The sequence below is a fragment of the Sorex fumeus genome, unplaced genomic scaffold, assembly GCF_029834395.1.
Source record: "Sorex fumeus unplaced genomic scaffold, SorFum_2.1 ptg000007l, whole genome shotgun sequence".
In the NCBI taxonomy this organism is placed as follows: domain Eukaryota; kingdom Metazoa; phylum Chordata; class Mammalia; order Eulipotyphla; family Soricidae; genus Sorex; species Sorex fumeus.
The window spans coordinates 23,986,988-24,001,278 of NW_026606064.1; the positions used below are offsets into that span (position 1 = coordinate 23,986,988).

The window sequence follows — 14,291 nt, forward strand, 5'->3', positions numbered from 1 at the left end:
TCACTATATGAAATGTACTATACTACATTTATTTGGGAGGAAGCATAAGAGAAGTTAGAGCCAAATTACTTTTATTTTGTTTTGGCTTACTAAATATATTTTGATTAGGTTAAGTATAATGAAAGGTTCCTAAATGGTAACTCTTAAAGATGAATAAGTTTATGAATAATAATTAAATTTTCATCTTAAGATGAAAATATGAATATTACTGGCAATCTAAAAATAATATGTTCTTATTAAATATGAAGTCACATATAGATATATATCTATTGCTACTAATTTTCTAAATAAAAACATAATTTTGAGTTTATATAACAAGTTTGAGTCATCCTTGATCAAAACAGTATGTTCTATATATGTGTATAAAAAAAGATAGAATTTCATTAAAAAACTAATGAGGTACTAACATGTGAAATATGAAAAGAAAACCAAATTTAAGAATCCAAGAATTTGTGATTTAACTTACATGTATTTATGATAATTTATAAATCCAAGCCGGCAGTAGCATAATTGAAACACAGTTCTGTTATTTGTTGTTGGAAAGAAAACAGATTCTGTTTATAACTTTCCAAATTTACATATGAAATTATTAATTTTTCAGACATTGACAAAATTTTGAAAATTAAAATGGATTAAATATAATTATTTTCATCAGAAAAATGATCCTTTAAAGTTTCAAAATAACTTCTTACAGTATTTCAGAATAGAGAAAAATCTAGGAAAATTAAAGGGAGAGTCTTAGTTGAGAATATTGTTATTAACAAATTCATGAAAAATGGACACAGTATCTGACTTTATTCTCTGGTAATCTATAGCATGATAGAGATAAAATGTGTAATTTCTTCCTTAAATATATGCTTAGTATATGGCATTTATAAAGACTATTTGAAATAATAGACCATTTAAAATATACCAAACTAAAAAACAATAAAATAAAAGATTACATTATATGACTGAAATGTTACTACACTTTCCTATAATTATGCTCATGACAGCTGCATTACTTTTTTCCAAAGTTTTATACTTGTAAACTTATGAAAGTCAGTTGTTCCATCACAATGTAAGTATTCTTAGCTACTGTTAAAAAAAAAATCTCATACTCAGAGAAATTTACAAGGCTACTGTAGTTTACCACATTGCATGATCTCATATTGATTTATTCTAAAACTGTCCATTGCTTGACTGCAGGGCTTAACTGATAAAATGCCCAGAATGAATACAAAAGTTTATGGATATAAAGAGACTTGTTATGAGTTTCTTTACATTAAAGCAGTACTGATTATGTCAGTTGGTTCAAAGGTTAAATACAACAATATTCTAAAAGATTAATGTGTTAATTAATAAAGAAAATATCTCAATTAAAACAACATACTAATAAAACCTCATTCAATTTTCAAGAGACATATTTTAACAAATCTCCTTTCTCCTCATTTTCTTTAGAATATGTATTTTCCTTGATATAAAGTAACACATTGATGGTAAAATTTTTTTTTATGAGACAGTAGAGGGAAATTTCACAGATTAAAGTTGTTAAAAAACAGTTAAATATAAAAACCAAATATCTATGATTTATAAATATGTTACAAGCCAGTTATAGATCTGAAATTTGTTCTTAATAAAGGAAACCTTAATACTTTACCAACTAGAATACTTTCAATACATATAAAATACGTAAAAAGCCAGATAAGTCTATTTTCCTCTTGCCTGCTCAACATAATTATAATAAGACATGAAATTAAATTTTAAATGCTGACAGAAAAATAATTCTAGAATGAGAAAATATTACTTGGTATTTTATTGTTAAAAGTGTCAAAGAAGTTTTCATTTCTTAATTTTTATAGTTGAGAAAGAAAATTATTAGGATGCTTGTATTTTAATATTACTTTAATTATGGATTATAACAGCTGAATAAAGTAACAACAATAAAATTTCCTTCTTAAAAACCTTATGTGAAGGTATAGCATGATAACTTGCCCTATTTTAATTAGCTTCCAATGTTTCAATATTTATTTCCTGACACTTTTAGATGAAAGTGCTATTAATCAATAAAAAACATAAATCAAGAACAAGCTGCCACAGATTGTGTAAATAAAATACATAAGCCAGATAATTCTGTTTTCCTCTTGCCTAGTCAATATTATTATAATAAGACATGCAACTCAATTTTTTTCCAAAAGGAAATAACTGTTATTGTCAGTCACCATTTTTATCTGCATTCACCTATCAATGGGAATTGAAAATAAAATTAAGGCATTAAATGCATGTACAGTTTGGCAGTGGATAACACACTTTTCTTAGTTTCTCACTGAAACAGTTCCCATTTGTAATACAACCAAATTTATGCTCATATGATGCTAGATAATAAGTCAAATATCATCATCTATTTTAAATGATTAAAAGTTATCATCTACAAAGTCTCATTAATGAGTTTTGAAAGGTGACAAACAGTTCTAACAGTAAATGGAAAAAAGCATACTGTTCTACGTAGTAGATCCATAATAACCCCTAAAACAGATTTATATTTAAGCTTTAAAACATTGAAATAAAGTTCTCATACAGAGGAGAACATGCCAGAAGTGTTTCAAGGTAGGGTTTTAGCTAGTTTTCTCAGATGTAACCTTTTCTCTTTTTTGCCCTCAATCCACGACAACCTTCACTTGATGACAGAGTTTTGAACAGTTGAGTTGTGAGAATGTGAGCAGCTGCTGTTATTATAACTAAAGGTCTGTCTACTGCTTGAGTCTGAGACCACATGTTCGGCTGTCCTCTCATCTTGCCATCCTCACCAATTAACTATTAACATGGAGGGCTGTACACATGCTCTTGGGGGCTCTTTAACAGGCTTCTTGGCGAGTGGAACAACTACACAGCAGGGATCTGGGAACTGAGTAATGCCGGAATATAGGGGAGCCGTCCGTAGTTCTGCTTCTTCTAATAACGCTTTACTCTGTAGTTCAGCATGTAACAAAGTCTGTATTTAACTTGGCTATTTTCACATACATTTTAAATACAATAACTTTGGGCAGATACGAAAAGTATATTCTAGCAAGGGAAAATATGAGAGATCCTACCATTTCATAGGAAAATTGTTTAGGGATTATATATGTACATATGTATATTTTAAGGCATTTATAATAGATTTAATATATAATTTTGTAACATTTATAATTTACTTTAATATATTTGCATCAAAGCATAGCTTGCTATTTTCCTATGTGCTAAAATAGAAATAATTGTTAATCCAAAAGGAAAAATTTCAAAATTAAGGTCTAAGAATACAAAACACTCAAATGAAAACTTACATATAACTCTTGTTCACTCTACTTGCAAATGTCTTATTAAAATAATAAGGTAAAGTCAGTTTTGAATCGATGTCATTATTTTCCCTATTCTAACTTTTCCCCACTCTTCGCTATTTCCTTAACTATGTGTTCCTTTCCTACAATGAAATTAAACATGGGAAGCATGCCAAAAGTACAATAAAGGGTAACTAATCATTACTGTACAAGTCTGACAGAATGCTAATAACTAAAATAAGAACACTGATTGGTTCTTTCACCAACCTAAGAGAGGTAGATGTTTTGTATACTGTAATTTAATATTTATAACATTCAAATAAAGACATCATAATTCTCTCAACTATAAGGTGTTTAGTTATGTGAGTGAATTTTCAAGGATATAAAACTATAATTTCTATTTCTGTCAGGAAAGAACTTTATTGAAAGATTCCAAGCTCAAGTGCAGGCAAATTTTCTGCTCTAGCCATACTATTTTTCACATTAATGAGAAAGCTCAGTAAGAATAGGAACCTTTCTACAACTCTTGTTCACTTGTATCTCCACTGATGCCAAGAAGGATGCCTGCAATGAATATTTGTTGAATGAATACATTAATCTGTTCCTTGACAATGCAACACCATTTAAATCCTGATTTGATTTACAGGAATGGTTCTGGTGATGATGGAAAGTTGATATATAATTTTGAGGTGATTCTTGTCTTAATCTTCTTGTAATATAGAGATGTTGTTAGGACTTAAATGACCATTTGGTCTCACCATGCCTCTGTCTCAGGTCTTGAAAAGACCTTGTCAGTATCTTTCATCAAAAGAGGCTGAGGGATGAAGATTTCTATGGCTCTGAGGGACTCATACACCTTATTTTTTAGAATCTCATTTATGCTCAAATGCTCCTTTTTGGAGATCTGCTTATAAAATAATAATGATAATACAGCTTACAATAGCTAAGATAGACTACCTATTCTGTTACGACTGTCTCAGGCACTCTTTTTCCTAATCCTTTGAGATTTATAGATGATAAAGCTGATGTTGAGAACTTTAAAACTTATCTAAGGACACAGAACAAATTGGTTCTGGCTGTTTCCAAAAGCTGAGGCTAGGGGCTAGGGAGATAGCTCACAGTACTGGAGCACAGAGCTTGCAAGAGTGAGATCCCAAGTTTCATCCCTCATGCTGAATGGTCCCCTAAGCACTTAGCATGGGCCAAGAACACTGGTGCAAAGACTCCCCCACAAAAGCCCAGGTGCTTTCTATCACTGAATAGTGCTTTGTGCAGTCTGTTTCTGAATACTGAACCCATTTTGGTATTTCTGTTGAGTAAACAGCATATCACAGTTTTTTAGGAATATGGGAAGTGGAGAGGAAACTGCTTAAATCTAAATTCTCAGCCACTCATAGGCTGGTTTGATTTTGGAAAAGTGACTCAAGTTTTTTGTCCCTTGCTTCCTTGTCTGTAGAATGGAGATAATGATAGCGCCAGCTGTACAGGGTTATTATGAGAATGGAATGAGTTAGCAGTTGAAAAGAGTTTAGGGCTGTAAATGGCCATAGAATCATTATGTTTACTAAATAAACTCATATGCTGTGGATTTGGTATATTCACCTATCTCTGATTAGCTTCGTGAGTATATTGCTTTCAGTTCTTGTTATTTCCTTACTTACATACTGTGATTTTCCCTTGCTAGTTATGGGGTTTTACCCTATAGTTATATTATGACCGGAGTAAAGAAACTTGTACATTTTGGGGCCATTTCTGGCAGTGCTGTGGGTGCAAGGGGCACTCCAAGCTCTATACTCAGGGGTCCTTTCCAAAATTGCCTGAGGCACCAAGTGTTGCTGAGGATTGAAAGAAGGCCTCCTGCATGCAAAGTATATGCCTTAACCCTTTGAGCTATCTCTCAGGTCCCCTCCGAAACAATTTGATATTCAAAGAAATATCATCAGACATCAAGTTCTATGAGCAAGGTCTTTCCCTCTCTCCACCCCCAAATCTCAATTATTAGAGGAACCAGGAGACTATTCTATGATAGTAATAAAAATTGTCTAGAGAAGAGACTGCAGAAAATGGGAAAACTTTACATGGATATAAGATTTTTTTAAAAGAAGACATTCTCTGTTTTGAGAAACATGTATAAATGCTTGATCACATTGTATAACTTGGTATTCATCACCAAAGTCTATAATTTCTTTCCATTTCAAATTAATTTTTAATGGTTTGTTGAAAAACACAAATTAAAACTTTCTATCTTCTAGTCCTACATGGTATTATTACATTTATCTTTAAAATATCAAACTTTAAATATTGCTTGCCCATTAAAATGGCTTAAAAATATTTTTTCTAGTTAGATAGTACAGGGTATAAAGCACTCACCTTGCATGCCAAGGCCCTAGTTCAATCCTTGGCAATGCATATGATCTCTCAAGAGACAACAGGAATGAACCCTGAGCACAGAGCCAGGAGTAAGCTATAAGCATCAGGTGTGGCCCAACTACATCCATCCACCCACTCATCCAAATTTCAAATTTCTCCTTTTTTGGGGGTAAAATTTCTTATGACATTATTAAAAATTATATATATGCACATATTTCATATATGTTTTCTTTGCTTAGCAATTACATATAGAAATACATTTCATCTTCTTTTCTTCTCTGGGATAAAACTTTTTCTTTAATCTTTCATATACACTAATTTTTCAAAGATTCTTCTGGGCTTGCTATGCTAATTTGCATTACTATATAAAAACAGTTTAAAACTATTTATTTTATGGCTTGTAGTAGAGACTCAAGGATGTAGTACTTGTAGTACTTGACATATAATTTATATGTAATAAACAATTATAGAACAACATAGAGAGACAGTATAGCAGGTAGGGCATCTGCCTTGCATGTGCCAAATTTGGGTTCAATGATCCCCTGAACCCCCCAGGAGTAATTCCTGAGTGCAAGTCAGGCTGTAATCTTTGAACATTGCCAGGTGTGGCCCAAAACAAAGAAAACAATTATAGAACAGTATAATTGTAATAATAGCATGAGTATCAGTATTTTCACCAGACTCTGTAAAGTCTTTTCTAAGTATTTTTATCATCATGATGAAAAAGTTCATTATATTAAATCAAATATCTATTGAATCCATAACTTTATAATGACTTAATTAACAATGCACACAATATAAGTATTTGTATGATGTGTAAGGTGATTAGAGAAAGGAACTCTGTATGACATTTGTATACTTAGATTTAACCAGAATCTAAACTGATTTACTCTCTTATGACTATTACTGAATCTACTGCCAAGAATCTGACAATTTATTTCTTAATTATGCCAAATTTTCAGCCATAGGATTTGATTAATGCAACTAAATGAAACATGATTAATGTAACTAAGTGAAATTTTAATAAAGTCTGCCATTTATAGATAGGATTTTAGTACTATAACAAATATATAAAAATCACAGATTATTATGAACTTATTATAAATTCTAGTAATTTCATGCAGAAGGGATAGTACAAGAAGTAGGGGACTTTTCTGGCTTGCAGCTGTGGCACTCTCAACTATGGTTTGAAGCTCCCACACCACATATGGTCCCTGATGCATGGCCAGGGGTCACTCCTGAGTATATAGTCAGGAATAGCACCTGAGCACAGCTACATATAGTTCCAACGCTACCAAATATAAAAATAATGAAATTTAATAAATTCAAGTTGTTTCAATAATCAGCTATTTCAAGTCATATGACAGGAATAAAAATCCATTTCACTAACGTATACCATTCATTTATTTAAAATTCAAAATTATTCAATTATTTATTTACTAATATGTGAAAAATACTTAGGCAATGTTCTAGAATTTTTATGCTTGCTGCATTTAATACCACATTATTATCAATACTCTACCCAGGCTAAAAGGAAAAAAATATTATAAATACAAGACTATCTTTAAAAAGACCATATATCAGTTATATCACATGTTTGAGGCAGACAATAAGTATTTTGGTAAATAGTATTAAACAAATTAAAGAGAGAACTAATGAATGCAAAATGATAACATAGAATACTAATAAGCTAAAGGTTGTTTGGGAGAGCTAAAGTTGTACAAAAAATTTAAATTGGAATCCTATTAATAAATGACAAAGTTTTCAAAGAAAGCAAGATCTTAGACCGAAGATTAGTAGGATGGATGGAGAGGAAAGGGAAGACACTAACCACTGAAAAGCTGATATACAGAGTGGAAGAAAATTACTGCTAAGGGCTTGAGCAAGCCTATATTCTCCCTGGAGCATGTAAATTATTCTTGCTTGTCTCTCTCTTTGCTTGCATATTTCCACGCTGGAGATGCCTGTGTTCTCACTTCACATGCACTTCCCTTACCCTTTTCTCTCCCTCCATATTTGTACATCTTTCTAAACAAGTTTCAGTAAAATTTTTCTTGCTTCAAAAAAAAAAGAAGGAAAGAAAAGAAAAAAAATTGCTAAGGTGTACCTAAAATATTTGTGCAATTTCATATCTTGATAATGTGGAACTAAACAATTCAATTAAAAGTGGACAACGGATTTAGATGAAAGAAGACAGACAATGACCAAAACCATTATGTGGCTTTAGTATCAAGGAAATGAAGATTTTCACAGTCAGATTATTTCTCATGAACTATAATCGCTAAAATTTAAAACAACAACAACAACAACAACAACAACAACAAAGGGCTGGAGAGATAGTACAGAGGGGAAGGCACTTGCTTTGCACACTGCTGACTCTGGTTTGATTCTGGATACTCCATATGTTTCCTGCAGCACATTAGGAGTGATCCCTGAGCCCAGAGTCAGGAGAAGTACTGAGCACAGTCAGTAGTGGCCCAAAACCCCCAAACAAAATAACTGATAATAAAGTCTCAGAGAATTGTCACTACAGTGAAGATGTAAATACAGATTCTTACAAATATATGAGCATAATAATGTTCATGGAAATTTTATTCATGTTGGCTTCAATCTGAACAACACAAATGTCTATCAGAAAGTAAAATACAGAAATTATGAAACAATTTTACAAAAAAACCTAATTAGTAGTAAACCGTGAACAGTGATGATATATAGACAAACATTATTTTTATATTATAAAATGAAGTGCATAAATACTTGTAATATCTGCATGATTCAGTGAACAAATACTTTTCCAAATAACAAAGGAATTCTATGTCAGTATTATTAATGAAAGACCCAAAGTGCAAAACAAACCAATATTCTTTAGTGTAACAGAATGAAAAGTTCAGTGATAAGGCTTTATTTCCATATTGTAATATCTGCATTAATGTTCATGAAACTATTACTCGTTGAGTTTCAGTGCGTAGCAAAGAAAATACATAATTATCTGAAAAGACTTTTAAAATTATATCCCTCACCTTTTTTTTTTTCTGTTTGAAGTCAACTTTTTTTGAATTAGTTGGCAGAAACAACATACCAAATGAATCAAATAAATAAGTTTATGTTAGAATTTAGTAGTTTTTTATTACAGGAAAAACATGAAACAATGCTACTCTTCTTGCTGTTTTTGTAAATAATTTTAATAATCTTGTAATGGGTTAACTATAACAAAATTTAATTTATAAATGAATAGTTTAAATCCCTTAATTTAGTTCCTAATAAGGTATCAAAAGTTATAACACAAATGAATACACATGTTTGAGAACCTTAATAACTTCTTTTGGGGAGCGAGACACATCTGATGTTACCCTCCTGCATACTATCTCTCCTGTCCCTGGAATTTCAGACATCTTTTATCTAAGAGGCATGTGAAAATAATTCTCAAGCTCATAAATATGATCTTCATGCTATCCTCATTATTAGGAAGACATAGTTTTGGAAAGTGCTTACCTGGATCAGATGTGTTGGCATTGTGATGATACAGGCTGAAAGAGAGGTTCGCAGAAGGCCTCGAAGAACATAGAGAAACTTTGTAAGACTGTGACTATTGTCACAGTTTTCTGTGCAGCAAATGTCATCTCCCCATAAAGGTGAACCAAGATTCTGGATTCCTATTCTTAAAATGTTTTTCTGTTTTTTCTAAAAGAAAGTGGGAGGGAGATAAACAAATTGTGTTAAACAATAGCATATCTTTTTTTACTGACAGTTATTATTTATAATGGATAAAGATGTGGCAAAAGCTTTTAAGTACTGCCAATAACAAGGCAGTGCAAAGGAAGTCTATTAGATGGCAAGTATAAAAAAATAACATTAGTGTAAGAGAGATAGTTCTAAGAGGTGGCATGAGGCCGTGCAAAAGTGAGACCTGGGGTTCAATATCGGGCACCATAAGGCTTCCTGAGCATTTGCTGGATGTGGTCCTGGTAGCTGTGAGCAGTGCTGAGGACCCCTACAGGACCTCAGCACTTCCGGAGCACCCTCTAGGCCTCTGAGTACTGCTGGGGAGCCCCTTTCCTACATAGAAACTTAAAAAAATCTTTGGGGGAGGAGAGAGACTCAAGAGATAGGACACAGGCCTACCATCTGAGTGTGATCCCCAATACCATTTGGGCTCCAAATTCAAGAGTTTCAAATACACACTGAAACTCAACAAGTCTGCTGGGAGTAGACTTCCAGATATGGCTCTGATTTTCAAAAAGAAAATTAAAATAAAAATTTTGGAAAATTTAGAAAGCATCATGTCACAAAAGAGAATTATGTTTGAGGTATCATTTGTTATTAATATGAAATATCATTAACAGACAATTTCCAATTCTCCTATAGTTATACTTGAAATTTAATTTGTATGTTCTTCTCCTGGAAGATTTTGGCAAAGGGAACAGGGAAAATGAGCAAAACACTGAAACTCTAGAAGAAGAAAGTCATGAGTGGTCAGTGGTTAGTGGGATGGGTAATTATATATATGACTGATTTGGGGTAAGGCATATACACTTATTAGGCCTTAGTTTTTGGACCTCTGAAAGAAGAGAACAGAGAATTGCTCTGAGACCACAGAATCTTCAAATACATAAAGGGATATAGTAGGCTGAAGAATTCAGTCTAAGTACATCTGCGGTACTTTCTGACTCCAAGGACCAGCAGCTTGTGGTACTATCGAGACAGCTGGCACAATTTTCTCTTCTGGTTGTATGAAGGTTATGATAGACAAGCACCTATGACACCGCATATTATGATCTTTACAAGTCCATAAAAATTGTTTCCTTTTTATTTTGATTACTTCAATGAAGTAAGAAGAATTACTGGACAAAGAAATCTAAAAAAAAAGGCTGAAGTTCATTTTGTCATCAATTAACTTGATATGTCATGAACTGAAGTTAGATTCCAATGGAAAGAGAATTATGTGGTCAGTTGTATAGTGATAGGGCGCGTGCAGTACACATGCAGCTGCCCTGGGTCAGAGTAGTGCAGTGGTTAAGGAAGACTCTTCCCTGCATGTGGTCATCCCCAGTTCAATCCCTGGCACCATATATGGCCCTCCAAACACTGCCAGGAGTGGTACCTGAGCACAGAGCAAGAAGTAAGCCCTGACCACAGCTGGGTATGCCCCAAAAGCCAAACCAAAAGTGTGTGTGTGGGAAGACTGTAGTTCTGAAGGTCTCTAAGTACCACTCAGGTGGCCAGGTAGCCTTTGTTGTTCCCCATCCCAAATCTCTGCCCCATTACCACAGGGTCCCAGCAGCTTGGCACCTTCCTTGAACTGCTGGCCTTGCTGCCTGGCCTGGAGATCTCCAGGGTGGCGAAGGGCAGACAGACCCAGGCACAGGGACAGTGGCATTTGGTGGTGGTTTCGAGAGGTAATATACATTTCAGAATGTATAAACTGTATAGTTCACAGTCTTGCCAATCAACTTTACCTCAATTAAAAAAATAAATAAGAAAAAGAATTCAGAATTTTAAAAAATCCTCAAAGTATTTGTAATATGTTAATATAGAAGATATAGCTAGATATAGAATCAACACTACAGAAGTCTAATGATTTGACTGGTACACTTGATGTGTGTGTGTGTGAGAGAGAGAGAGAGAGAGAGAGAGAGAGAGAGAGAGATAAAAATATTAAGCCAAAGAATGAATGAGTGATCACTGTATCACTGTCATCTCATTGTTTGTTGATTTACTCGAGCGGGAGCCACTAACGTCTCTACTCCTCCAAGCCCTGAGATTTTAGCAACCTCTTCTTACTTGTCTTTTCCCCAATGACTGGAGGGTCTTAGGGTCAAGGGAATAAGGCCTGTTGTTGTTACTGCTTTTTGCATATCGAATATGCCACGGGGAGCTTGCCAGGCTCTGTCCGTGCAGGTGGGATATTCTCAGTAGCTTGCCGGGTTCTCCGAGGGGAATGAGAGATAACATGCGTATATGAGATGAGTATATAAACATATCAGCAAAACTTTAATATAGGGAACACAATGATATATTTAAAATTATGATAACTGAAAATAAAGGTTTGGATTAAAAATTTCTTGTGCTGTTTAGGATATTTCATTTTTTTAATATTTTGTTTTTATACCATTTAATAATGGGATATACTATGGCATAATAAAATTAGGAAAATATAATTTTGCTGAAAGTTTAACAATAAATAAATTTATTCTAACGAGGACATCTGAAATGTTCAATCTGATGTTCTAAGTAAAATTCAATGTTTAAACTACATTTTTATGATATAGTTTTGAGGTACTTGCTAATCACAGCTTAAAAAGAATAAAATTATGACAGCAATTCATAAATGTTGCCACTCCAAATAGTTTTACAGATGAGTTATGCTACTATAGTTACCAACAATATAAATTATAAACAGCAGAAATAACATTCTATTTCTGAGTTTGTATCTATATTTTTTCTCCAACTAATTTAGTCTACTTGCAAATATATGAAAAAGAAAAAAACTTCTTTTTAAAAGTAAGATTTATTTTTCTGTCATATTTACGAATAATATTTTTGAAGTAGTGCCTGATACATTTTTGTGGCTTGAAGTCAACTAAAGTATTTCAGACAGATAGACTGGTAATTTAGCAAATTAAATAATTTATAATTTAAAAATATAAAACTAATTAAATAAATTTTAGTTTCAATAAATTGGACACAAATATTTTAATAACTTTTTAGGCTATACAGTATTTTTTATGTTCACCATAGAAATACCCATTTTTACCTGTTTAATCTTTCTGATAGTCAATAATTATGAAATCTCCAGTTTAGAGTTTGCAATCTATAAATTTCATGAAATGAAGTGCTTAGCACTGAAAATTATATTGTTTTCAAACTCTAAACAAAATATGAAGAAAAAAATTTCATTCCATTTTAATATTAGCTTTCTTATTAAGGGTCCCTTGGATAGATGTGTGTACACATGTGCATCTCTTTGCTACTGCCTTTGCTTTTGTTGCATTCTATAAAATTTCTAACTCTTCGAAGATATGCTATCATCTTGCAAGAGCATTAGCTCTGCACACTGTACCATAGGAACTGTTATGACATGCCTGTTTCCATAGTTACCACAGCGAGTGGGAAGAGGGATCTGTCAGGGACCAATTTACCTCTCTAGACAGGCATTGCCACCAAATGGAAGACATGGTGCTCATAAATCTTAGCTAGGACCCAAAATGGAATAATAATAAGAGATATAAGATTGTACAAAATACCAAGAATTAAAAAGTGCAACACACATGTAAAACCATCTATAATTAAATGTCATGTGCTTTGCCAAACACCTTAAGCATTTTCAACTTATTAAAGTAATAAAATTAAAAAATTTTTGCCACAAAGTATTAAATAAAGAAGTACTACTAAAAAGAATACTTAAACATCTATGAATTTAGATCAAATGTAGGTGGATAATTAGAAAGAAAAAATAACTTTTGGGACTCATCTATTTAAAAAAAATGGTGTTCTGGAAATAATTCTACTAAGATAATATAAATAAATGGCAAATCTTTACCAAAAAGGAATTCTAAAAGGCATGACATTTAGAAATAAAATTTCCTTCATTTTGTTTAAACAAAGCTAATGAGAGCATCTATAATAGTGGAAATTTAGAGCATGTTTTCAAAAATAAAGATTGGAAGCAATAATTAAGCTACAATATTTTTGTATAACAAGTAAAAATGCATCTTTTATTGAGAAAAATAAAAGCTTAATGTAATAAATAAAATCTTAAATTAATTATTTATCTTAAGTTAATTCAAAATCAAGGTCTAGCTGACAGAAACAGAAAGTTAGAAAAGCATGTTTATATATTTTAGTTTTCAGGATGTGGTTATTTATTAACTCTTAATCCTATAAATACACATTTTTAGATGAGTAAAACTGACAATATAACTGTCCATCTATGTGCATTTACTAAATAATTAGCTACAACTCTAAATTCACATTAATAAAGTAAGATTGTGCTCTGAGTATAGAAATCATCTGTACTTCCAAACAGCTTATTTTCTGATTGTTCTATAGATCTTTTGGGTCTACCCCTAGTGTTTGAAAACAACATTACATATAAGATTATAAAAGGCTCTGAAGGCACTCAATACCTGGGGATTAGATCCGTCAAATCCTTCTTCATAAATGATATTCTGGATAAACTGAAGCAGCTTTGTGTAGCCTTCATTCAAAGAACTGTGGGTAAGAAGTGGTTCAAATTTATAAAGGGTATCATTTTTATACAGGAAGTGCAAAAAAAATAACCAAAACATAAAGAAATAATAAAAAGCACATTATTATGAAAGTAGTATTTAACTAATTTAATTAGTACTACTTTCATATTATTAAATATTAAATGAACCAAAATAGTATAAATAATTCTATAAAATAAATCAAATACATCCAGAGAATAGCTTATAATGTCTTAGTTCAGAGTTCTTCAGAAGACATAAAAGTCTGTGAAGACTGAGATGACTTAATTATATCAGGCTTAGTTACCTCCAAGAAAATTATTTAAAGAAGCAATCTAAAAATGAAGTTACTACATAGCTTTATGGAAGTAATCATAGATAATTAACACACAGTTAACGAACTGCTATACCAGAAACA

The 14,291-nt window shown here is 32.2% G+C and overlaps 1 protein-coding gene across 1 annotated transcript in view; it reads right to left on the bottom strand.

Annotated features, from left to right (window-relative positions):
- The window catches only part of ELP4 (elongator acetyltransferase complex subunit 4), a 207,343-nt gene that overhangs the window by 137,126 nt on the left and 55,926 nt on the right, over nucleotides 1–14,291 (bottom strand). The window contains exons 6-7 of the mRNA XM_056135529.1: nucleotides 13,793–13,877; nucleotides 9,159–9,347 (exon numbers count right to left, since the gene is read on the bottom strand). Coding sequence (XP_055991504.1) covers nucleotides 9,159–9,347; nucleotides 13,793–13,877 — 274 coding nt within the window. The remainder of the gene's footprint in view (nucleotides 1–9,158; nucleotides 9,348–13,792; nucleotides 13,878–14,291) is intronic.